The sequence below is a fragment of the Sesamum indicum genome, linkage group LG6, assembly GCF_026168435.1.
Source record: "Sesamum indicum cultivar Baizhima isolate 11 linkage group LG6, ASM2616843v1, whole genome shotgun sequence".
NCBI lineage: Eukaryota > Viridiplantae > Streptophyta > Magnoliopsida > Lamiales > Pedaliaceae > Sesamum > Sesamum indicum.
The window spans coordinates 6,556,306-6,581,596 of record NC_142662.1 but is presented as its reverse complement, the minus strand read 5'-3'; the positions used below and the strand labels follow the sequence as shown (position 1 = coordinate 6,581,596).

General features: G+C 37.3%; 2 protein-coding genes across 8 annotated transcripts; one reads left to right on the top strand and one right to left on the bottom strand.

Moving 5' to 3' along the window:
• Positions 1–609: 609 nt before the first annotated feature.
• On the top strand, positions 610–20,042 carry EMB2410 (embryo defective 2410). Of its 6 annotated transcripts, none has more exons than XM_088882166.1 (25): positions 620–908; positions 1,047–1,164; positions 1,554–3,717; positions 4,111–4,309; positions 4,415–4,474; positions 6,033–6,137; positions 6,605–6,745; positions 7,664–7,726; positions 8,874–9,104; positions 9,203–9,286; positions 9,824–9,981; positions 10,083–10,608; positions 11,189–11,356; positions 11,501–11,560; positions 12,064–12,186; positions 13,698–13,973; positions 14,643–14,708; positions 14,824–14,955; positions 15,432–16,256; positions 16,430–16,710; positions 16,821–17,077; positions 18,234–18,472; positions 18,603–18,794; positions 19,262–19,534; positions 19,671–20,042. In XM_088882166.1, exons 3-25 carry the CDS (start codon positions 1,691–1,693, stop codon positions 19,815–19,817), a joined length of 6,633 nt encoding a protein of 2,210 aa, XP_088738292.1. In that variant the 5' UTR covers positions 620–908; positions 1,047–1,164; positions 1,554–1,690; the 3' UTR covers positions 19,818–20,042. The 6 variants fall into 6 exon arrangements, with proteins under 6 accessions (XP_088738294.1, XP_088738293.1, XP_088738292.1 ...); XM_011083569.3 differs by lacking the exon at positions 1,047–1,164 and having other exon boundaries at positions 621–908; positions 1,554–3,479; positions 3,570–3,717; XM_088882167.1 differs by lacking the exon at positions 1,047–1,164 and having other exon boundaries at positions 619–908; positions 14,643–14,712; positions 14,828–14,955.
• A 159-nt stretch (positions 20,043–20,201) lies between these two features.
• On the bottom strand, positions 20,202–25,142 carry PPD5 (PsbP domain protein (Mog1/PsbP/DUF1795-like photosystem II reaction center PsbP family protein)). Of its 2 annotated transcripts, XM_011083570.3 has the most exons (11): positions 24,988–25,142; positions 24,719–24,900; positions 23,911–24,019; positions 22,909–22,958; positions 22,615–22,682; positions 22,428–22,526; positions 21,505–21,564; positions 21,337–21,396; positions 21,197–21,251; positions 20,880–20,929; positions 20,202–20,441 (listed from the first exon to the last, which is right to left on the bottom strand). In XM_011083570.3, exons 1-11 carry the CDS (start codon positions 25,050–25,052, stop codon positions 20,343–20,345), a joined length of 897 nt encoding a protein of 298 aa, XP_011081872.1. In that variant the 5' UTR covers positions 25,053–25,142; the 3' UTR covers positions 20,202–20,342. The 2 variants fall into 2 exon arrangements, with proteins under 2 accessions (XP_011081872.1, XP_088738295.1); XM_088882169.1 differs by lacking the exon at positions 20,202–20,441 and having other exon boundaries at positions 20,448–20,929.
• Positions 25,143–25,291: the final 149 nt, after the last annotated feature.

Sequence of the window (25,291 nt, the reverse complement as noted above, 5' to 3'; positions counted from 1 at the left end):
GATTCAACTAACGTTATATGTTGATATCTAACTGAAGGTGAGATAGCAACTGGACTTCGTATAAGGCCCACAGCAAGTGTAATGGACTTAGCATGATCGCCCGGTATTAATCGATGGTCTGGGCCCAATCATTATCACATTCCATCGAGTTAATTATCAGTGATGTTTATGATTTACTTTATTTATTCAATAAGTTGAAATTATAAAAAATATAAGCTAAATTACTATGGGTTTCTTTTAAAATAATTATAGATATTTTTTTATTATTTAAAAATTATAAATAATTTCTAAAATTAACTACTGGCTAACAAATAACTGCCATAATAGAGAATAAAAGGTTTAACTTTCGCAATGGATTATTATGAGAAGTATTTGTTATAGTGTATTTATAAATTTTCAAATAATGAGAAAATATTTATAATTATAATAAATTTAAGAGGAATTCGTTGTAATTTATACTTATAATTACTTTTTCAGTGAAGGAGAAGAAAAATAGAAAAGGAAGTCTACAGAAATTTAATTTCAGTTTCTTTTATTTTATTTAATTCCTCATCAACTTGAAAGAGATCTATTCAATCTCTTCTATTCTCTTTGCGGGAAAAGTTTCTTTCCTCTTTTTTATTTTTTTTCCCCCATTTTTTATGGTTGATCCACATTCTTCGCGTGTCTCCTCCATGGATCATGAGGCTATGATTGTCATTACGCATCGTTACGCCACTGGTATTTTGGTCAACCACTATCAATCTTTCCTTTTCTCTTTTCTTTCTCCATTAGAAGTCGAAGTAAAATTCAATTCGCCAAGCAATCTCCGAAGACTCGTAACATTCGCGTAGGCACATAGACCAACGCTTTTCTGTTCATCATAATGTCGTTTTCGTGTTGAATGGTGTATTCGTCATTGCGTACAGGTTAGTATGCTTTTATAACAGATGGACGCACAAACTAAGAGAACAAGAAAGCACATATGCTTGTGGTCATGGTGTGATTCATAGTTATAGAGATGTGCAGTATTATCCTTTCTTTATGTCTCAATCTGGGTTTTCTAGATATTTGTGTTCTTGAGCTGTCGTGAAGTGTTGGGGAGCTGCAGGGTGACGGGGTTCTAGACATTTTACTCGGGCTTGCTTATTGTAGAAAGAGTTTCCAGATTTTGGATTTTGAAAGGTGGGTTTTAAGTTGAGTTGCCACGGATAATTTCTTGTGTCCATTTATATTTGATATGATAGCAGGAAGGTAAAGTGATTTTTTTTGAGTGTGTATGGACGTGTTGGAAGAATCCAAGAGTAATATTGTGGGGGGGCTGAAATTTAGTTTTGAGTTGGCTTCTTTGTGTTAATTTGTACTCTTGAGGAAACTTGTTGATGTGCTTTTGAGGATTTCTGGTCCTATTCCTTGTAATATCCATCCCTGCTTAATGAAATTTATTTTTAATATATATAACAAGTTGTTTATACTCTGGCATTTTTACAATTAAAAAAGTGTGTTTGGTTATTAATGATGGAAATTTTGACTTGGAAAGATTCTTTAATGGGTTTCTTTCACATGATTTTCAGGTTTAGATTGCTCTTGTGCTGGCTTTGAATTGTAACATTCTTAGTTTAAAGTTTTGGTTGGGTCGGGGGACTAAGGGCATGCTCTTGGTCCCCTGTAAATGAGTTGCAAAACAAGTTGAGTGCATTAATTGGAGATAATGAGTGTTGAACTTCACAGTCCATTTCTTGGGGCCCCACTTAAGTGCACTGTTTTTGGAAGAAGAAAAAGGGGCGAGAATGCTTACCTCAGGGGAGTTAAATTAAAACCCTCCAAAAAGGGTTCGGATTTTCTATCATGTAAATGTGCAAAGAAGCATGAATGGATCTTCCATGGCAACAAATTTATGCACTTCTGCGAGAAAAATGTTGAGTTATTATGGAAGAAGCTGGAACTCCGGAGTGGTTGGATGATCAATTCTGTCAAAGAGCCCATTGTACGCAGCAAGACTTTGGTCAAATATATGACTCCAGTATGGGAAGAGGGGTTATTTCTCTTCAGGTGCTCTGTCTTTTGTACCGTGATATCTGGGGTGTGTTTATTGGTTTGGTATGGGCAGTCAAAAGCAAAAGTTTATATTGAAGTCAATCTCTTGCCTTCCATTTGTACACTACTGAGTGGTCATATTCAGCGAGAACTTGATTTTGGTAAGGTTCGAAGAATTTCACCTTTAAGCATTACATTGGAGTCTTGCTCAATTGGGCCTCACAGTGAAGAGTTCTCTTGTGGCGAGGTTCCAACTATCAAGCTACGAATTCGTCCTTTTGCCAGCCTGAGGAGGGGAAAAGTTGTGATTGATGCTGTTTTGTCCAACCCAAGTTTGTTGGTAGCACAAAAAAAGAGCTACACTTGGTTGGGGATACCCTATTCAGAAGGCATTCCCCAGAGGCACTTGTCCACTGAAGAAGGAATTGATTATCGTACAAGAACTCGGAGAATATCAAGGGAGGAAGCTGCTAGGCGCTGGGAGAGGGAAAGAGATGCTGCTGCTAGAGAATCTGCTGAAAAAGGTTATGTCATTTCTGAGTGCAACTGTGTTCTGCCTGATCATTTGAAGGAGAGTACGAGTCTCCCCACAAGGTTGGGAACTCCTGACCCATTCCATTATATGGACCAGAAAGTGCAATGGGGAGATCATCATTGCATGGATGCTGGTGCAGAGTATGATTTGAAGCATGCAGATTTAGAGAGATCATTTGGTGCAAAAATTTCCTCTGCAGAAAGTAGCATGTGGTCCAGAATTATGCTAGGGTCTAAGAGGCATAAGTTCAAGAGGAAGAACAATGGAAGAGATTCATCTATGGTAGGCATTGCTTCTAAAAGAAGACTTCTTGAGCGTAGTGCATCTGCAGCTCATTTATATTTCCAAGGGCAATGGCTGGGGAAGTCTAGCAATTCTAGTAAGGGTTCTGCAGGATTTGATGCTCCGAACTTGGAGACTTCTCCAATGCAAAGCAGTGCTGATGCAGCCAGCTCCAACTCTGAAAGAGATGCAAGTGCTGATCATCAGGATGTGAAGGTTGATTATAATGTTGATGATAGAAAAATTGAAGTTACTGAGGGTGTATTGACAAACAAGGTGATCTTGGAGGTGGAGAACGAATCCAAAACTGACTCTAGTATCTTACACGATCCTTTTCTTTTTACTTTGGCTAGAATTACTAAATCTACCAACTTCAATAATAAATTTTCATCAGAAGGCAATGCTGTAGGACCGAGAGGCACCAGCACTGGTCCCACAAGTAGTCAATATCTGGAAGGTGATGATATCATTAACACAAATGCAAGGAATGAAACTATTAGATTGGTCGAGGAGGTGAAGAATGCTCATGATGATATTTTGGATAGTCAAGGTGTCCATGCCTCTAGTAGTTCTAGTCTGATGGAGCTTGAACCTTCAAGCTCGGTGAATCATTTGGAAAGTTTATCGCCCTCGAGCCCACAATCAGGTTTATCCTCTGCCTTTAAGAACTTCAGTGAGGCATTGTCTTGTTTACTTGTAAATCCTTTGCGAAGGCTGAAGTCTGAGATTGGTGTAGGAGTTGAGGATATATCCAAAGAACTAGTTGATGAGAGCGGTGAAGAAAATACTTCAGGCATAGATAAAATGATTCCTGTTGTCCTTGACTCTGTGCATTTTAAAGGTGGTACATTGATGCTGCTTGCATATGGTGATACAGAACCAAGGTAGTTTTACTGGTGGTACTGATAAGTTTCAATTTTATTCAGTTCTGGTACATCTGTAGGGTCTCTCCCTTGCTTTTCACGTCCTTGATCTGCTAGTTTGTCTCTGTTTCTTCTTTGTAGATTGAACATTGATGCTGATTACAAATACCTTAATGTTTCTGTAATATATGCTGCTTGGTTTTGCTTGTCAGAAACTATTCCTTTTTGTGAAAGCTTTCAAAGGTCTCAAGTTCCATCTACATAGTTGTCCTACTTGTGTTCTTCCATCAATATTACTTTCTCTGGAAAAGGATTTTGTGAACAACTATTTGATAGATAATTGTGTTTGCTGTGCTGAAATATGGATAATTCATGCATATGCATGTCTTATTTGAATAATTTTTCCTTTTATAGAGAAATGGAAGTTGCTACTGGACATGTGAAGTTTCAAAATCACTATGGACGTGTCCATGTGCAGCTTAGTGGAAACTGTAAGATGTGGAGATCAGGGATGATTTCTGAAGATGGTGGGTGGTTGTCCTCGGATGTTTATGTTGATATCATCGAGCAGAAATGGCATGCGAATTTGAAAATATCAAATCTCTTTGTCCCGGTAAAGTACATGGAGAACGTCAACAGTTTTCTTCATTTGTAAGCCACATATGCTTTCTCCAACTTAATTTAGATATGCTTAAGATTCTATTTCTTTCTTTTATAGCTTTTTGAGAGGATTGTAGACCTTCCAATTACATGGTCTAAAGGAAGAGCTAGTGGCGAGGTACCTCTCTTACTTCATAGTTTTCCTGCAAAATGCATGCACTTACATGAGATGGGTCTTTCCACTGCAATTGAGAGTGATCTTGCAAGTTGAAAACTTTGTCCTTTTGTGAATTTCAATCCCAAAAATATGTCTTAAAAATTCATTGTTTTTCCATTTTGCATGTAAGTACCCAGGAATATTGCTGTAATTTCAAGGATCTCATAAATTCTTCTTCAGTTTCTGTGGACAAACAAAGTTGTACCACTTTCTTATACTTTTAGTTAATATGAAACATTTGATTCTAGAGTTGTTTACATCAGTAGCATTATGGTTAGTTGTGGTGAAGCTAAGAACTCTACCTTAAGGGCTGTATCTGCTGGAAAGCTCAAGAGACCTGATCAAACTAGTCTGGAGCTTCTTTACATGGTCCCTTTTCAGATGAGAAGATTTTGTTTGACCTGGTTGCCATTTGCCAGAATACTCTGATTCCAGTTGAGGTAAAATGTGGTGCTTAAAGAACAAATATTGGACACACCTAAAGCACTAGGAAAGTTCATGGGCTTTGGTCAATCACATACAAAGGATTTAAGGATATAGGGGTTTTATAATAAGTTTCCCAATAAAACTATGATGGACTCAGTTCCATCTATATGTAGGATGTAAATGTAGTTTCAGTCATTCATTGACATATATAATAGCTTTCTAGATGCTTATCCAAGTCAATGAAAAACGTTGGTTGTACCTGTGGGATTCCGCACCACATCTTCAGTATCGAATGGCAAGCATATTCTTGAGATACTTGGCTACTTTTAGTGATAAAAACGCTTCCAGAGAATTGAGGTGTCTCCCTAAGGAATTGATTTCATGGATGTACAAAAGTTGGGAAGAATATTTTATTCTATAGCAATCACTACGAATTTGGGGCATGACTGGACCACCAACCAAACATCGTCGTCAGTGCTGGATATTTTTCCACTGTAATTGTCTAGGAGGTTGGATCATTTTGTTCGAGTTGGATGACGTTGAAATTTACTTCCTAAGGGCTAGTCTCTTGATTCAAATTCATTTTATTTTGCAATGCTGTGAAGAGCACATGGTATCTTGGTTCCATGTTTTTTTTAAAAGTGTATAATAAACTGCACCTGAGATCATTTTATTTGTGTGCTGGGCATCTGATTCCTAATTTCTAGTGTTCTTGAATATTTGTATGAAAGCTCATATCATGACATCCAATACTGTGCTATTATTTTTTGGTTTGTTATACAAAATAATTATTGCTGTATAGATGCTTGAGACCCCTTAAAAGGAAAGATTACTATAGCATTGCCCTTAAGTTTGTCTCCTGAACATCATTTCTGAAGAGTACTAGGATTACATTTGTTTACTCAACTTCTTGACAAAATGTAAATATTAATTCTTCTGAGAGCCTCCTTTTTCTTTATTTTTTTGGTTTTATCATGCCCTTTTCAATTCGTCCTACTGGTCCAATAGATTATTGTTTCCAGAGAGTGCAAAGTATTTCCACCACGAATCTTATTGTCTGATGAATCTTGACATTAAACTTTTCTGCTAACAGGTTCACATATGCATGTCCAAGGGAGAAACTTTTCCTAATTTTCACGGGCAGCTAGATGTAACTGGGCTGGCCTTTCACATATATGATGCTCCGTCATGGTTTTCTGTATGTCTTTGTAACAACTGTTTTATGCTGACCTTTTATTATCTGTCGTTGCTTGATTGAATTCTCTACCGGTTCTCCTTAATCAGTTCTCACATTATTGAAAATCATTAAAGCTATGCCATATTATTGAGTGGTGGTCAAGACAAATGAAAAGTTACTCCACTTGCAGGCAGTTGCATGGCCAACTATCTTTCTTGGTCATGTTGAAGATAGTTGTGAAGTGCGTTCTTGAAGGATATACTAGTTTAATTAATATATGGCTTGACAATTTGAAGGACATAGGACTGATTCTTGTAAGAGTAAAAGGCGACCTAGTGAGTCTAGTTAGAATGTGCTAGTAGTGTAACAGTTAGCACTTTGTAAGAGTATAAGTTGGTTTTCATTCGTTCTTTAAGGTTGTATATAGTTTAATACTTGCACTGTGGTTTCCAAGGCACTTTTAAGCGGTATAGCTCCTTTGTGTACAGGATATGTCTGCAAGTTTGTTTTTTCGTGCCCAGCGAATATTTTTGCACAATGCCAGGGGCTGGTTTGGTGATATTCCTTTAGAAGCATCTGGGGATTTTGGCATTGATCCGGAGGAAGGAGAGTATCACCTAATGTGCCAGGTATATCCATGCTTTTGCCTCCACAAGCATTGTTATCCATCTCATGGATTTCCATTTGGAACCAAGTGTTATCATGTGCATTTTCTTTAGTGCTTCTTATGTGCTTCCCTCCTTTCTCATGCCCTTCTCTTAAATTTTGAAAACTAAAATGAACTAGTTACCTAGTAAATATTATGATGCAAGAATGTTTACTTCCAGACTTGGAAGTGAGTTGTTTGCGGTTCGTGACATCAATTTGGAATGCCAATATATTTCTGCTGTGAATTTGTTGCAATAATGTCTCCAGATTTGGCTTTAGGTCCTTTTATCATCTAACCGATTCATGGGAGTGTTGCTTTACATCCCTTCAGAGAAGTATAACAGGTTTGGTGTTGAACAAGAGTTGTGCAAAGCAGCTCCTTTTGAATTTTAGGAGTTTTCTTCTGTTACCACTCTGTTAATGTCAATAATGAATTAACCGTCATTAGTCCTAGGGCCAACCTTAAAGTTTGTGGTCCGACAGTTTAAGTCTAAGTTCCTGTTTCTGGGGGAAAAAAATCAATGAATAAATTATTAGAAGCTAAAAGTTTACTTAACGTACAGGGATAAATTTTGTTTTATCTATTGTTCTATTCTTGCTTTTGAGTTATTCAATTGAATTGAACTAACCTATTTAGAAGTTAGGTAAAGCAGAAATAGAGGATTTCAATCTCCTTGATTTATGAAAAATGATGATTTTGAATGTGGAAATATTTGAATGGAAAACTAATGATATGTGGAAAGTATTAATGTCGTTGGATGTTCTTGTAGTTTGTGGAATCATTAGCTTTTAAATTTAATGTGTGACAAGGACTTCTACACAGTCTCTCTCTTTCTTCCCCTCCCTCTCACTAATCCAATTTTAGTTTAGTTGTTGATATTCTGAGGCTGGTATCTCAGGTTCCATCGGTAGAAGTGAATGCCTTGATGAAAACATTCAAGATGAAGCCCTTGTTATTTCCGGTATACATCTCCTTTCCCTGGATGATTAAATTTCAGAATTAGTTCTTGCTGTGATTTTTCTTTTCCTGTGCTTTTATCATGAAAAATACCAGATTCTTTGCACAAACCACTAATTTAAATTATTAAAATAACTACTAGTACTTTGGTTCTGGGTACTTAATTTTCATATTACACCAAAAGCTTTGATATCTTTTATGAAGTATATGATTCAGATGATATTGTTAACTGCATATATAGCTGAAGATATAAGTTATGCTCTGAGCTTTTTAGTGGTTGGATTTGGCGTTAGACCCTTAAAAAAATTCTAGATCTGCATGGTAACTTTAGGTTGCATTTACTCCATCCTTCATGTAAATCTTAGAGAAGTATATTTATTTATTATTTCAGAATGTTGAAAATCATCTATCCTCTAGTCAGTTGGAGGTGATTTTGAGTCTGTAAAAATGAGCACCAGAACCATGCCTGCAGGGTTACTAGATACTTTATAAATCAACCTCTATTGGCATAGGCAATCATTGTACCACTGTTTCCTGCATCAAGTACACAGAGCACCAGTTTCTTTGACCTATCTAAACCATGTTCTTGATCACTACAAACCTAACTACTGTTACTTGAACATTGCTACCAATTAGACCACCACAAATCTGGCATATCTGCCAAGGATGACGCATAACTGACAAATTCAGCCAAGTTGCCAAAACCCGAGAAAACACTTCAGCATAGAGTTCAATCTCATGCATGCAGGCGTGTCCGGTACTGTTTCTTGAACATTGCTACCAATTAGACCACCACAAATCTGGCATATCTGCAATGGATGATGCATAACTGACAAATTCAACAAGTTGCCAAAACCGAGAAAACCCTTGAACTCATAGTTCAATCTCATGCATGTAGACGTGCCCTCGCACATACATAGACATGCAAAATTTTAAGAGACATTTCTGTGTGGTGTTTTTTATGTAAGTTTTCCTTGCATCCTTGAAGGTCTTTCTCCTGATTTTGTGAAAATCATGTACTTGGCTTGTTGATAGGTTTGCGAAGTGGATTTTACCCTAACTTTCTTCTTGGTTTATTTATCTCAAGTATCATTTTGATGAGGTTGTCCTTGTTATTCTTCTTCACATCAATTCTACCTCGATTCATTCAGTTGGCGGGATCAGTAACAGCAGTATTTAATTGTCAAGGCCCATTGGATGCTCCTGTGTTTGTGGGGAGTGCATTGGTCTCAAGGAAACTTATTCATTTGTCTGCTAATACTCCTCAATCAGCGGCATATGAGGCAATGATGAATAATAAAGAGGCTGGTGCTGTGGCAGCTATTGACCATGTTCCATTATCTTATGTGTCTGCCAACTTTACCTTTAACACTGATAATTGTGTGAGTAATTATTTAAAAATAATCCATAATTCACAGGTAGCCTGAGTTTTTATTCCTTTTCCTACCCATATGCTAATTTTCCTGCTTGTGCATGGTAGGTTGCTGACTTGTATGGAATCAGAGCTACACTTGTTGATGGTGGTGAAATACGTGGAGCGGGGAATGCTTGGATTTGTCCTGAGGTGCTTATTTTCCTAGAAGACAGTATAGTTGACTGTAAACATAAATAACCTGCATCAGTAAATTCAGTTCTTTATACCATGGAATTCTTATATTATCACCTTTAGAATTATATTTAGAGGAATCTTGATTTGCAACCCCAGGTTAGTTCTGCTACTTCATCCTATATAATTGAACTCTAGTTTCCAGGACTTCAATGACTATCAATTCATCAATGAAAATGATGTATTAATTCTGTTACAACCATTCAGCTGTGACCACATGGTGCAGTGTGATAGACAGGCATTTATGTTGAACCAGTATTTGAGAGTCTTCTAGGTGAAATTTAAATGCTTGAACCAGATTTTCTTTATTTATGTAGGATATGTAGTTGACCTGTAGGCTTATAATTGAATACATTAGGGTCTTATGCAGATCAGTTCTCTGTCATATGATATCAACTCAGAAGATACAATTTCGACCATTTTTGTGATCTTACATAAAGCCCGTGTTTTTCGTATTGTGAGTTTAATCTGGTGTTTGTTGGCCTATCATTGTAGGGTGAGGTTGATGACACGGCAATGGATGTGAACTTTTCAGGCAACTTATGTTTCGATAAAATTATGCATCGATATATACCTGGTTATCTTCAAACGATGCCCCTTAAATTAGGAGATCTGAATGGAGAAACAAAAGTTTCTGGCTCATTGTTAAGACCGTAAGATATCTTGCTATGTTTTCTAAATGTTGTGGAGTCAGTTGTTTCCATGAACTAAATTTTCTCTGGAGAAGCTTGTTCATATATTTTTATGAATATAGGAGATTTGATATCAAATGGATCGCACCAAGAGCAGAGGGATCACTTTCTGATGCTCGTGGAGATGTCATAATTTCACCTGATCATATTTGTGTCAATTCTTCATCTGCTGCTTTTGAATTGTATATGAAAGTTTTAACTTCATATCCTGATGAAAACTGGTTAAACTGGAGAGAGTGTGGTGAAGTAGTTACCATGCCTTTCTCAGTGGAAGGAGTTGAATTGGATCTACGGATGCGCAATTTTGAATTTTTCAACTTTGTTTCTTCCTATTCTTTCGATTCTCTGAGGCCCGTGCATCTGAAAGCAACAGGAAGAATTAAGTTTCAAGGGAAGGTTAACAAGAATTGCTACAGCATTGACAGCCAAGTCCTCCAGCCTGATGAGAATTTAAGACTGCCCTTGATGGGTGATGAAGATACAAAGAGTATTTCCGGCGAGGTCTCAATCTCAGGTCTAAAACTTAATCAATTGATGCTGGCTCCTCAGTTAGCTGGAGTGTTGAACATAACATCTAAGGGTATCAAGGTTTTCCTCACAGCTCTCTCCCCTCTAACTAGTTGTTTCCTTTTCATTAATCATTAAAAGATGTTGTATTCATTTGGGCCTGGTAACTCATGTCTAAAATGCGTTGCTGATACATTTATCTACTAGCTCAAGGAACTGGAGGATGACTTTAGCTGTTCTCCACGGGGGAGCCAGAAAAAATAGAAATGTTTCCGGCTGAGATTATTGCATCTTCAATCTGATTTTCCTGTTAGGATAGTCATTTATATTCTTTTATGGTGCAAGATGCTGGGAAGCTAAAGTTAGCAATTACCATGTCCTCATAAGTTTGTTCAGCTTTCTTGTTCTATAAAGGGTTGCATGGTGAGCACAAAATAACTAGCATTTCTTCCTATCACGAAAATCTCTGCAAGTGTCACTTGAACTTTTTACACTTCTCTGTAGCTCATGAAAAATTTCGCATACTTGTGTCATTGAACTATGATTACAACTATATTCTCATCACATAAGTGAGGACATCAGTAGTTACTGCTTGCTTCTCTGTATCTGAGGCCCAAACACATATCGTTCCAGCATCACCTCTGTTTATTTGGTGATGCAGTTGGACGCTACTGGTAGACCAGATGAAAGTCTCGCAATAGAACTGGTAGGGCCTCTGCGATCAACTTCTGAAGAGAATCTAGCTGGAAAGTTGCTGTCTTTTTCTCTGCAGAAAGGTCACCTGAAAGCTAATGCATATTATCAACCACTACATTCAGCTAACTTGGAGGTCCTTCCATCCTTGCTCTTTTTTTTTTTTTTTTTTTGGGAATGACTTAGTTTGCTTCTTACTCTCTGCCCATTTCCTCTAGACCTTTTTATTATACTTCTTTCCTCCTGATTGGTACAAAATGTGTCTTCTCTGTGCAACTAGGTACGCCATTTGCCGCTGGATGAGCTGGAGCTAGCCTCACTTCGTGGAGCAATTTCAAGAGTAAACTTCTTATTAGACTACTCAAAGTTATCCTGATCTCCTGCTCTGGAAGTGTGAAATTTGTTTAAACGATTTCCCTCATCTCCTTACTTAGTGATGGCTTTGCATCTACTCTTATCTTCTGTTTCAAGCGTGCTCAGTCAACTGGTTGATTCAGCCATTTGGTTGGCTGAATGGACTGCATATTTGATTAAAGCTTTATTTATGATGTTTTGTTCTGTTTATTGGTAATATGTTATTGAAATTGGCTAAATATATAATTGCCTCAAAGAATTTTGAGATTGGACGATTGCTGTATGCTCTGAGCAACTTAATCTATCACTGTGCATTTCCATTTAAATTAGAGTTTTGAACAGTAGATGAACATAATGCTTGTAGCTGTAAGAGGTACGATTCTGTCTTGGATAACATAATAAACATTGAAATAAGTGAGCTGCTTTATCAAGTATTCTTTGTCCGTTTTTAAGCTTAAATTTATTTTGTTTCCTTTGTCTCCTTTTCAGGCAGAACTTCAGTTGAACTTTCAGAAAAGAAGGGGCCATGGTGTGCTCTCTGTTCTCCGGCCAAAATTCAGTGGTGTTTTGGGGGAAGCTCTGGATGTGGCTGCCAGATGGAGTGGGGATGTGGTAAGTACCTTCCCCCTATCTATTTCAGATTAAGTAATATCTTGTCTCTTCTGAGGTTTACTTTTTGAGTATTGTATGTATCATTTATTACATTGCAATGTACTTTTGCAGTTATTTTCGTGTTCTATGTTCAATTTAAGATATCATAATATTGTTGGCAAACTCTATTTTGAATGGCTTGAAGGGTACTTATTTTCTTCAGAAGTCCATTTGCACCACTTATCTAAATTTTAACCATGCACTAATCTGAGAGAAAATAGAGATGTTTGTGTTGATACTTTTGCCAGGCTTGTACTTCATCTCTTTCTTTTCTAGCTTTCCTTTTCTTGTTCATGTCGATTCTATTATGTTTGATTTTAAATTCCATATGATTTTTGCCTGAGATTTTAGGTACTAATAGTTTATGATGTTGCATTTATGTTTTCAAAGCAAGTAATGAGAAATAACTATTGTTACATGTGTAACATAAAAATGCCTTAATGAAGCAAAATGTTGCTGTTACACTAGCCCATTACAGGAGGCACACAGAAAGTCCAGGTATGTGAAGGACAATGCTCTTTGTATTAACTTGCAAAATGAGTAGCGTCGTTAGGATAGCCCAGACAGACTAATTGATTAGGTAGAGACCTACAATACGAGTAGTGTTGTTAGGATAGACAAGGTGTGCCTTGGCTAAAACCTTCCAATTGTCGAGTTATCCTGAACTCTAGAGAACAGAGTTGATGAAATTGGAAGGAATCCAAGAGCAAAAAGAATAATAGGAGAAATTGACCAAAAATGGGTTATGCTGAGGTATTTATATGGGGCCTATTTTGGTTAGGGGCAGTGGGTATTTTTCCAATGTAGTGGTCCAATAAACCACTGGCGAGACCCCTCCTTGATTATTATAATGACTATTATATCCTTTCCCATCAGAACATGGGACTAAGTTTAGACTTTTTCTCATGTGTTCAAATAATACTATCGACCAGGCGTTACGATACTGTGGACATGCTTTACCTTGTATCAGATTCTGAAAATACTAAGTTGTGGTCAATTGTGAGTTTTCTCCTAATAATTTGGTTAGAGATGGTATAAATTTTCTTTTCACTTATTAGAAACTTCTATCAAATATGCAGGAGATTGATCTAGAGTAGGCAACAAATGGTTCTCAGAAGCATAAGTCATTTTGAGTTCATGACTTCGTCATTTTTTAAGATAACTGCATATGAGACAGAGGTTCTTCTTTGCTAGTTTTCATCCTTGTTTGGGTCAAGGAAATAAGGATTAATCATTCAATTGTTTTGTCGTGAATATGCATTGATTGGCTGTATCTTTGGTTGACTGTTTAACTGTTTCATGTTGCATAACAGGGGGACTAAAAATTATTTATATTTTTATATTGTTTCAGAGGTTTATGTAAATGGAGTAAAATGGTTGACATTCATGTTTTTCGCTGGTTAATACTTATCTGGTATAAATAACTGTGGTTGATATTCATGTTTTTGCTGGTTAATACTTCTCTGGTATAGATCACTGTCGAAAGAGCAATCTTGGAACAAAGCAGTAGCAAATATGAACTACAAGGGGAGTATGTGTTGCCTGGCTCCCGAGATCGAAGCACTGCTGGAAGGGAAACAGGTAGCTTGTTCCAGAGAGTCATGACTGGTCATCTTGGTAGCATGATCTCTTCTATGGGTAGATGGAGAATGAGGCTAGAGGTGCCTAACGCTGAGATTGCTGAGATGCTTCCACTTGCTAGGCTTCTTTCTCGAAGTTCTGATCCTGCTGTGCAATCTAGATCAAAGGTTGTAATGTGTGATGGATGTTTTTGAAGATTCCTTGTGTGAACTGTGTTAGTGCGTGTTAGAGACGGTGGCCATGATGTGTTGTCAGGGGCTTTACTCCTTCCCTATTCTTGCAATAAGAGCTCTTTCACTTGTAGGGAAATCTGCTTATGTGTGGGCTCATCAAATAGATTTTTAAATGGTGCATATTTACTTGGAATAATCACTTATTTTAGTTGTAGGCACTGAATTTGAGATCAACTGGGGTCAGATGAGATTCAGTTTTAATTCATCTTCCGGTTGGATATTTTAAAGTAGAATAGTGGTACATAAAAAACGGAACCTTTAATGTAACAACATGAGGCCGACCAGCTGATATGATCTCTATGTCCACAAATGCACTTTTAGTTCACCATTTTCCACTTTTTGAATCTAAGGGCAGAGTTGCTTGCTGTTGTGGTATTTGCAAGCCTCAATTGTGAAATCCCGGCTGCTAGCATATTTGATTAATAGCAATATTATCATTTTCCTTGTTGATTGTCATTTTTCTCCCTTTCCCCTTTGTTTTTCTGTTTTGCTTTTTCTTTGCTTTTACTAATCAGGATGAGTTTTTAAATTACTTAATTGCTTGTACATGCTTTGACTTTGTGCTACCATTTACTTTATGTGGTTCTCTTTGCATGCTTACAGGACCTCTTCATACAAAGTTTGCAGTCAGTTGGACTGTGTGCTGAAAGCCTTCAAAAACTTCTGGAGGCATGTTACTTGCAAAGTTTAAAGATTTGATTTAGTGGGATTCCTAGGAGCTTCTAGGTGGAGCTTTAATTTGCATTCTATTTAAAATTAGCTATTTGTGTAAAACATGTTATAGGAAGTTCGGGGTCACTGTGCTGCATCATATGAAGTTGTCCTTGACGATTTCGATCTTCCTGGTTTAGCTGAACTTAAAGGTCGCTGGCGTGGTTCTTTAGATGCAAGTGGAGGAGGCAATGGAGACACAACGGTAGATATCTTGCACATTTTGTGTTTTAATCATATTGATTCAACGACGCAAAATTAAGTTTCTGATTGAAATTTTAGCTGGCTACTTCACCATTGGAGCTATATAACTCTTCGATGCTTTATCTTGATTCTATTCATAATTTGGTGGAGAATCTCGACTTCCCATGAGTATTAGTTCTACGTGAAGTTACTTCATTTCTTTTGATTTCTTACTGAGATAACTCCTCTTCTGGACCTGTAGTAGAAAAACTAATTAACCCCCCAAGTCAATATCAAATTTTTGTTACTGTGCATCTTCATGGATCTCCGTGTTTCTGTTAAATTATCTGGGGAAGAAAGGAAGTTTGAACCTAGGTGAGCCACTAGTTGGTCAAGAATGCAATTTCTATTCCCCCAGTTGAGGCTCACCTAGTTGGTCAAGAATGCAATTTCTATTCCCCCAGTTGATTTCTTCCTTTTTTTCTTTTTCTATTTTAGGCCGAGTTTGACTTTCATGGAGAGGAATGGGAGTGGGGAACATATACAACGCAGCGGATTCTAGCAGCTGGTATGTACAGCAACAATGATGGTCTGCGTCTTGAGAAAATCTTCATCCAAAGGGATAATGCCACGATCCACGCAGATGGAACAGTATTAGGGCCAAAGACAAATTTGCATTTTGCTGTTCTGAATTTTCCGGTCAGTTTGGTTCCTACTTTAGTTCAGGTTATTGAAAATTCAGCCACTGAAGCTGTTCACTCTCTGCGGCAATTATTAGCACCAATTAGAGGCATCCTACACATGGAAGGTGATCTTAAAGGAAATCTAGCTAAACCAGAATGTGATGTCCAAGTCAGGCTCCTTGATGGGGCGATTGGTGGAATTGAACTTGGTAGGGCTGAAGTTGTTGCTTCTCTAACCCCAACAAGCCGTTTCCTGTTTAACGCAAAATTTGAACCCATTGTTCAAAATGGCCATGTACATATTCAAGGAAGCATTCCTGTGACACTTGTACAGAACAATATTTCGGAGGAAGAAGGTACTGAAAGAGATAGAACTGAAGCCACATGGGTTCGAGGTTGGGATACAGAGAGAAGTAAAGCATCTGCAGATGAAGCTAGTGATAGAAAGGGGTCCAGAGAAAAAAATCAAGAGGTTTGGGATACACAATTGGCAGAGAGCCTCAGGGGTTTGAACTGGAACATATTGGATGCAGGGGAAGTTAGGATTGATGCTGATATTAAAGATGGTGGCATGATGTTGCTAACAGCATTGTCTCCTTATGCTAACTGGCTCCATGGAAATGCCGAAATTATGCTTCAGGTTGGTACAATTGCTGTTATACAGCCAAACAATACTATGAGAAGTGTGTATGTCCCCCCCCCCCCCCCCCCACACACACACACACACACACTCTCTCTCTCTCTCTCTCACACTCAACATCCACCCCTGCTGCAGACACATTTGGTTATGAATTCGAGTTTCATGTTGTATAGGTAAGGGGCACTGTTGAGCAACCCGTACTGGATGGGTCTGCCTATTTTCACAGGGCAACTGTGTCTTCACCTGTACTTAGGAAACCAGTAACTAATCTTGGAGGGACAGTGCTTGTAAATTCAAATAGATTGCGAATTGGCTCATTGGAGGGTAGAGTAAGCAGAAAGGGTAAATTGTCTGTAAAAGGGAATCTGCCCCTCCGAATAAGTGAAGCGGCTCTCAGTGACAAACTAGACTTGAAATGTGAGGTTCTGGAAGTGCGTGCAAGGAATATCTTGAGGTACTTTTTAATCTCAAATGCAAACAAATTTGTTGTTGCTCTTGATTTTCTTTTTGAATTTCGTTTTCCCGTTTTCATCATTTCTCGGAACTGAAAATATCATACCAAAGTGGCCAGGTTGATTCTCAGTTGCAAATTACTGGATCTATTATGCAACCAAACATCTCTGGAAAGATAAAGATTAGCCAAGGAGAAGTATATCTACCACATGACAAGGGTAGTGCAGTTGCTCCTTTCAATAGGGATACAACAAATGAACCAAGGTCAGCAGCTGGTGGTTATGGCCGCATAGTTGCATCAAAGTATGTTTCACGTTTTCTCAACCTAATACCAGCGTCATCGAAGAGCGCCTTCCACCAATCATCTGGTAAGAGTGCATAAGAAGTTGAAGCTGAGCTTTATAGTTGATTTTAGCAGTAGGCTTTAAGCATTTGGCTTTATTTAGTCAAAGGGATCAAAATAATTCATGTTTTGGAGAAAGTTGAAGGCGATACGGGACAACATAAATTACTTATTTTGCTGACTGGTGAAGAAGATGGTCTTTGAGTGAATTTATATGATGTTGTACAGCAGTTTGTAAGTTTTTTACAGAAGGGCCTTATAAAATTAAAAGATGAACTGTTAAAATCTTATAAGCTTATTTCAAAAGGTAAAGAGTTCCTCATTTCCTCTTAACAAGCTCCATAATTTCATGTTTATTACAAAATTGTCATCACCTAACATCTTATAAGCCCCAGCCCTTTTTTTCCCCCGACGCTTCAAAATTGTTTTTTTGAAACATAAGATTTGACATATTATTAGCTCCAAATCATTTGAACAGATGTATGAGTTTATAAGATTTTTATGGTTAGCTAGACATCCTCTGGAATCACAAGGAAATGAAGAAGGAAAAGAAAGAAAGTTATGAACGAATAGTACTCTTCCTAAGCACATACGGAAAACTAATGAATTGCCAAACAGCCATGTGTATTATTGATGCTTGTGGACAGTGAGCCCAAACTTGAGGTTATGAAGGCACCAATTTATCAAGACCCAAATCTTTGAACATCCAGTTTCCACTACCTGTTCCTCTATATTGATTAATGCCGAGAAACATCCACGTAGAACAAGGTAACAACAAAGAATATACATCAGAAAGGGTTGTTGAAGACAGTATCAGGACTACTTTTTGTCAGGTAATACTGTCACGGAGATAACATAGAACTCAATTAAGGGTCCTTATGTGCAAGAAAGTTGAAAATAAGAATCAACTAGTGGCTAGATGAGTTAAGAGAGGGGACATAAAAGGTATAGGCGGGCCACCTGACCTTCCCAATCTGGATTTTAGATTATACATTATACACAGTTACTTACATGGCATCTTATGCGTTTGACTCAAAGAAAATAAAATTTGTAAGACCTATAACTTTTGGAATGATGCCATGTTACGACAGTTTTATGTCTCATATAAGTGTGCGATTGGTTGATCATAAAGTGTTTGTAACTTGAGTTCCTAATGTTTTGACCAACCGTGATGTTTGCAGGTGAAAGTGATGAGGTTGAAAAGGAGATGGTGCTGGTGAATAGTAAGCCGAAACTAGATATCCGCCTAACAGACTTGAGGGTTGCTCTTGGACCTGAACTGAGGATAGTTTATCCTCTGATACTCAATTTTGCTGTTAGTGGAGAGCTTGAATTAAATGGTCCAGCTCATCCCAAATGGATAAAACCTAAAGGCATTCTGACATTCGAGAATGGTGATGTAAATCTTGTTGCGACACAGGTAACATTTATATATTGGTGAAAGACCTTGAAGTATGTGCTGCAACTCTGTGGTCAATTTTTCTCCATATAAATGTTATTGAAATGCTTGTTTGGTCATTATATTTCATTTTTGTGTATCCTAAATCTAGGTGAGGCTCAAGCGAGAACATCTTAATATAGCAAAATTTGAGCCTGACAATGGACTTGATCCGATGTTGGATTTAGCCCTGGTAGGATCAGAATGGCAATTTAGGATTCAAAGTCGAGCTAGCAAATGGCAGGAAAAATTGGTGGTGACTTCAACTCGTTCAGGGGAGCAAGATGTCCTCTCAACTACTGAGGTAAATTTCGATGCTAAAACCTAAAGTTTTCATGAAGCTTGTGCAATGCGCTTTTAGAGAAGTGTGTTGAATGTTAGACCAGGAGTCACAGCATGAATTACACAGTTATAAATATCTTATCTCATGCTTTCTTGTGGATATCATTTATGTTGGTAAGTAGATGTGAGTGGACAAATAATTTCTGTGCTGTCACTTTTGTGACTCATGGTTGTGCAAGTCGTCTTTGGTCTATTATGAAGAAAAACTAACATGGAGTACTCTAGATTTTAAGTGCATCTGTTATTGGACATGCTGAATCTGCAATGTTTATGCTGGTTTTGTTGCTACGCACTTTTCTTTAGCGTATTTATCCTTCCTGCCTTGGAGAATTTATGTGAATCATCCATATCTTTAAGGCAATGAGAGATTTCTGGAAATAAGTTTCTCTCCAAGAAAACAAATGTAACTTCTGGTTTTTGCCTAAACAGGCTGCTAGAGTCTTTGAAAGTCAACTAGCTGAATCAATACTGGAAGGCGATGGCCAGCTTGCATTTAAGAAGCTTGCTACCGCAACGCTTGAGACATTGATGCCGAGGATAGAGGGCAAGGGAGAATTTGGACAGGCAAGGTGGAGGCTAGTTTATGCTCCCCAAATCCCCAGTTTGCTTTCTGTGGACCCTACAGTTGATCCCCTCAAGTCTCTGGCTAGCAACATTTCATTTGGAACTGAAGTTGAAGTCCAGCTGGGGAAGCGTCTTCAGGTCTAATATTGATCAATAATTTTAAGTCTCAAACTCTTGCGAGCTGTTGACTGAATGGCTGACATTTCAAGAATCCATCTTGGTAGGCTTGCCTGTAATTTCTCTCTATTTTCTAATTAACATTTCACGCTTGCAGGCATCTGTAGTTAGGCAGATGAAGGATTCAGAGATGGCAATGCAGTGGACTTTGATCTACCAGCTCACAAGCCGTCTTCGGGTGCTCCTACAATCTGCTCCGTCCAAACGTCTCTTATTCGAATACTCTACAACTTCACAGGACTAGCATGGCGGATGAACATCTTCATCTTTAGACTAGAACTGTTTGAAGCCCTTTACCAACTGTAAACATCCCGTTCTCCAGCCAAAGTCGAGCAGTGATATGATTTAGTGTAAAGCCTTCTATTCTTTTCTCTTCACGGATGTGTTCATCGAATTTTGACCTTGTAAATTGATTCTGTAAATATTTGTTCTTTGCACAAATATGAAATGAGCTTGTTTTTAGGTGCCACTTGTCAGTTTCTGTTTCTTCTTTAGCCTCAGCTGCAGCCAAATTATTTTATGTTTCAAGCATAAACGAAAAGCTCCAATAACCATCCAACTTGGAAAGATTTGCTAAGATTGTCTCAAGTTCAATGGAGAAAAAATGGAGGCAGAGATAGATTTGGTATATGCTAAATGCGGAATCTTTCTATTGCTAAAACAAAACCACATAGAAAAATAGTACTCTTTCATTGGTCCAGATAACGATCTCGATTACATTCTGCTATCAGAAAAATGCATGATTGCAGCAGCTGAAGAAAGAGAGCTGTCACCAAAATCTCCAGGGGTCCTTGTAGGGGGGAACATAATTTTCTGTAGGGGGGAGAAGCCGGAAAGATGCCACAGTTTTCTCCAGTATTGGTCCCATCTGCATGACAAAGCAACCCCGTCAAAATAACCCCTATATTACCTCTTATTTTCATAGAAATCCATAGTATATTAATTGATTCAAGAATAAGTGAAAGCAAACCTGGAAAAAACCAAGAAAGATGGTCCAAATTGCTGGTCCAATGTAAATGAGAAACCATATTTCTTGTAGATTTTGGAGCAAATATTATTATCTATAAATTGTCCAAATTGAATAGAGAACTAAGGACATCATTTACTTGACTGCCCATCTTTCAACTCAGCAGAAGAAAATCACACACAGAATATTCATGTTAAGGGAATTGCAATTTCAAAGTAATATCGAGTAAAGCAATGTACTGTACAAGGGGAAAAATCGACAGTGTCCAGAGGGTGAACTAGATTTTATGATTGCATGGGAGTGTGGTTTAGACATGCTCAGAGAAGAAATTAAATTTACCTTTTCCCACTGCTTGCTTAGAGTTGATGCACTGAGAGAGTATAAATAACCTGTGACAATAATTCTTCAATAAGCTAACCAGCCAAAAAATTTAAAAATGGAAATCAATTTAGCATAAATCAGGCAAAACTGTCAGTTAGTTTAATGAAATGCTTCTCCAGTAGGGGAATTGAAATCAAGATGATAAAACTATCTCTGATGAAAATCTCATTAGCCAAACAGTACAAATTTCAAAAAATTAGGATACTCTAGCACCCAATGGTGTGAACAGTAATCCCCTGCAAAATGTTAGATGACCAAATAGTATGATATCCTACCATCACGTTCAGCTGTGGAAGCTACAAAATGTCGGTAAAGGTTTGGTTCCTGAGCCTGCATCATTCAGCATAAAGTATCATGATAAGTACCTCAGTTGACATTCATCACTACGTACAGGGTAATAAATAAGGAGCCTTACAGTTTTAGTTGGTGATTTGCGAACCAAATATTCATAATACCAATATGGCTCGCCATCAACCTAAGAATAACATAAAATAGGCTGGATGTAAGCAGAATTAATTGAATTTACACAGAGAATTGGAGTCTTAGTAATTGAAATACTACGACTTGCAGCAACAGAACTTACTGTAGCAGCATGTGCATCAAGGACTGAACTTTCATCCATTCGCTGACTAGAGGTTACCCGCTGTTGAGAACAGTTGAATGTCATTCAAAGCACTTATTGGGAGAGGAAAACCAACTTTGCAGGATATGCATTGAAGAGAACAAACTGAAGCAGCCCTATGAAGATGCAAATGAAACCTAAAAATGGTCTCATTGACGAGTATCTAAAGTAGACAGCACGCTAGACAACTGTAATGTAGAGAAGTAAACAAAATCGAGTTGTTCTAAAAATTGCACATAACCATTGCACTTCATAAATTATAATCCAAATTAGAGAAAAAGTAGGCATGTGTTGAAAAACTCCGAGGCGAATCTAAATGTGTTCCTGAGTTTGAAAGACAAGATCTAAGGTATTGAAATGGATATATTTAATTAGGTTGCAGCTTTGGTGCAGTTAGACAGTTCTTGTTCACCACCTTTTCAAATTTGCTGACAAATAGGAGTTGGGATTGTGAAAATCTGGTGGTAAAGAACCATAACTCAATCTTTCTGACCAATAACAGCTTGCCTCAGCAATTATTTTATTATGTTAAGGATACTCGATCCCACCCTATCAGCATGGTTCCATAACATCATGCCTGAAGAGATCTTCTCATTATGGAAGGGGACATGTATACAATGGCAGCGGAGAAATACAAAATCACTAATTATTAATAGAGAATAGCTGAACTGAGAAAGTAGAGTCCGTTGTAATTATTACACAAAATGAAAAGGTCCACTCGTCGCTGTGATTACTTTAGGCAAGACGACGAGGCAAAGATTTAAGCAGGACTTATGTGTTGGGCATCATTAAATACATCCTATAGGTCACATGGATTTACACGAAAAGTGAAAAAACATGATAGGCCAAAGCCTTACATACATGAAACAAGAGAGGCAAAATACCAGAGCAGACTTGTCTGCTAAAACAGAATCAGCAATGTCTTTAGCACGCCAAGTACTTTTGTCTTTAGATTTCAGGAATAGTGAATTGGGGGGACCTATCTGAATCAAAGAGTTAAGTAATAGTCTCAAAGAAGAATCCAGAATATTATTTGTGCAACTAGGGAAATGCATGGTAGAACCATATTACCGAAACTGATATTATGAGATTGTCAATAAAATCAACCCTCTCAGAGACGATACGAAGGCGCGCATCAGCTGTATGATAATCAATATGTTTGGGTAAGCTCATAGATGATGTGCCAAAAATCCCATAATTTAAGGGGAGGGAGGCGGAGGAAAAAAAGAAAGAAAAGTTAGATCCGGTTCCATGAAACATCAATTACATAAGGAAATAACTGAAGTTAATGAGATAGGTGACAATTATTAACAATACTGAATTTTCGGTCTTTCATCATTTAAATATGCGAATGTACTAACTTACGGGACAATGGTGCAGCTGATGAATAACGCTCCGGCTTTCTAGATTCCACCCTTCAAATAGATGAAAAGAGTGAGGTTCCTACAATTTAAATACAAGAAAATGAAATAGAAAGCATTTTCTCTTAATCAGTAATATAACTCTGCTTTGTGTTAAAAAAAAAAGAAGTTATTAACATTCATTTCACACGAAAAGCCAAAAAGAAAGAGGAGAAGAAAAAGAAAAAAGGAAACTCCAGGCATAACACTTGCATTATCACTTATCTTTTTCACAGATAACCTTGGAAAGTTTCTTGACATTTGAAGACGGAAAAGCATGATTTAAAGTTTAAGTGAAGACATTGGTATTTACAGGTTGAGGATTAGGGAAAACCAAGGTATGGAAATAACTTTTTCCAGCTGATTTAATTCTGCTTATAGATAGTGACAAAAGTTGTGATTGCAAATTCAGTTGCCCACTTGCCAAGCAGGGGCTGAACAAGGTTTAGCAGACATAGTTCATTCATGAACCTTGCAGGTGATCATCTTTTACTACTCCAGAACTTTGTAAATATTCTTTCTAAACACAAAAGATAAGAGTGATATCCTACAGCACGCATCAACTGAGTACAAGCTTAAGCTTGACTGCATCAATTACAAGGTAGAAGAACAGCATACACAGGGTAACTTGTAATTTCCCACTTGGCTTATCATCCTGGTTGGTTTTAAGTTTTATATCATCTAATATTCAGTGTGGTATGAAAATTTTGTTATAGATGGCAAAATCCAATTATGGATTTAATTTAGTTAATGAAAGACAGAAAATCACATTCAAAAGACTAAAGCTAAAATCTTAGATGATTTTTTTTTTTATCTGGATAAAATAATAATAATCTAATATTTTAGCACCAGTTTTTTTTAACGTGATTTTCTTAGATGATAAATATAATTGAAATTGTAAAGAAGTTGAGTATCTTATACACAATCATCAATTACCAATATTTAACTGACATAAATAACATTTTACCATTTGAAAACAAACTTATTGGAAGGCAGTTCTGTGGGATACAAATATGAATAAGCATTTATATCATCAACTAGTAGATCCATCTTCAATTCTTCCTCGGCTCCAGAGCCTGCAGCATCAGCAATTCAACATTCAAGAAAAACTAATTAATACCCGGTATGCGTTAAAGCCTTATAACCATGTGAGTTGTTAAACTTCTTGCAGAATAACTAGCAGGTACGGTAATTTAAAGTACAACCTAAAAGTAATGTTCAATCTTGGTAGCTCATAGTTCCCCCAGGTTCCAGAGAGGTTGCATATGAACTCCATATAATTTTTATACGTCCCAGCAGAAACATTCAGTATGAGATTCCCCAATTCACTAAAACATCATCCAAATACACCACATTTGGTTGCATTGCATGATGCAAAACATCATATTTTGGTTACATGAGCAAAATCTTCCATACTTCATTTTATATATGGCATCTATTGAGTCACAGGGAACTTAAGTTCAATTATTACTTCTGAAATTTATTCTTGTGAATTCACACCATCCCATCCCATGAAATTACTCCAGTATCCGTCTCTAAGAAATATACCTACTCATAGACACTAGAAACTCACATCAATAGAACTCAACATCTCAGAAAATATAGATTAAAAACTCCGAATCAATTTTCAACTTGGAGAAAATTAGAAAGAATAAAAATATATTACAAAACACTTAACAGTAACAAATGAGGCCAGAGAACTTGCGCATATTAGACTCCTTTATACAGTAAAAACTTCCAATGAGGGGAAAATGAATGAATTTCTCAATATTTACCTAAAGTTGGGAAAATTAGAGAGAGCGAAGAAGAAAATCCCATTAATATTACATCCCTCCTCAAAATCCTATTCAGCGAAAAGGGTCCTGAAGAATCACTCAAGCTCGCAATTGCTCTTATCATTTTTCCACGTACTTTAGGTCTCTTCTTGGTTGAAACAGACATGCTGTGAGCTATATTCCTGTAGACCAACAGAAGATAAAACACAGAATCAAGAAACAAACAGAGGATAACATTGTAGTATATAGTCTAGCAAAAAAAAAGATACCCGGAGATGGGAAGATTTGGAGCGAGAGAATGGCGCGAACTGATTGAAGAAAGAGCTGATGCCATGGAAGTTTGTCTTTGCTTGCACTGTATCAGCTCATCCACTCTGCTTTGTGAAAGATAACTGGAAAATTGTCTCTTTATGAATTTACAACAAAATACAGGGCTTATGTGAAAATAGCCTACTTTTTGGGGGGCAGAACTCATATTTTATAAAAATTATACTAAATATTTTAATAACTTATGAGTTATTAAATATTTACGAAATATATTGAAGGAATTTCTAAGTTGGTCCGTACACCCTA

Bases quoted from the DNA above. Each gene is read 5' to 3' on its own strand.
- EMB2410 (XM_088882167.1), top strand. From the start codon at position 1,691: ATGAGTGTTGAACTTCACAGTCCATTTCTTGGGGCCCCACTTAAGTGC. The intron at 4,310-4,414 runs GTAAAGTACATG...TTTCTTTTATAG, and splicing joins TATCAAATCTCTTTGTCCCG to CTTTTTGAGAGGATTGTAGA. The intron at 10,609-11,188 runs GTTTTCCTCACA...TTGGTGATGCAG, and splicing joins TAACATCTAAGGGTATCAAG to TTGGACGCTACTGGTAGACC.
- PPD5 (XM_088882169.1), bottom strand. From the start codon at position 25,052: ATGGCATCAGCTCTTTCTTCAATCAGTTCGCGCCATTCTCTCGCTCCA. The intron at 21,252-21,336 runs GTAAGGCTCCTT...TGAATGATGCAG, and splicing joins GCAAATCACCAACTAAAACT to GCTCAGGAACCAAACCTTTA. The intron at 20,930-21,196 runs GTAGGATATCAT...TTATTGTCACAG, and splicing joins TTCCACAGCTGAACGTGATG to GTTATTTATACTCTCTCAGT.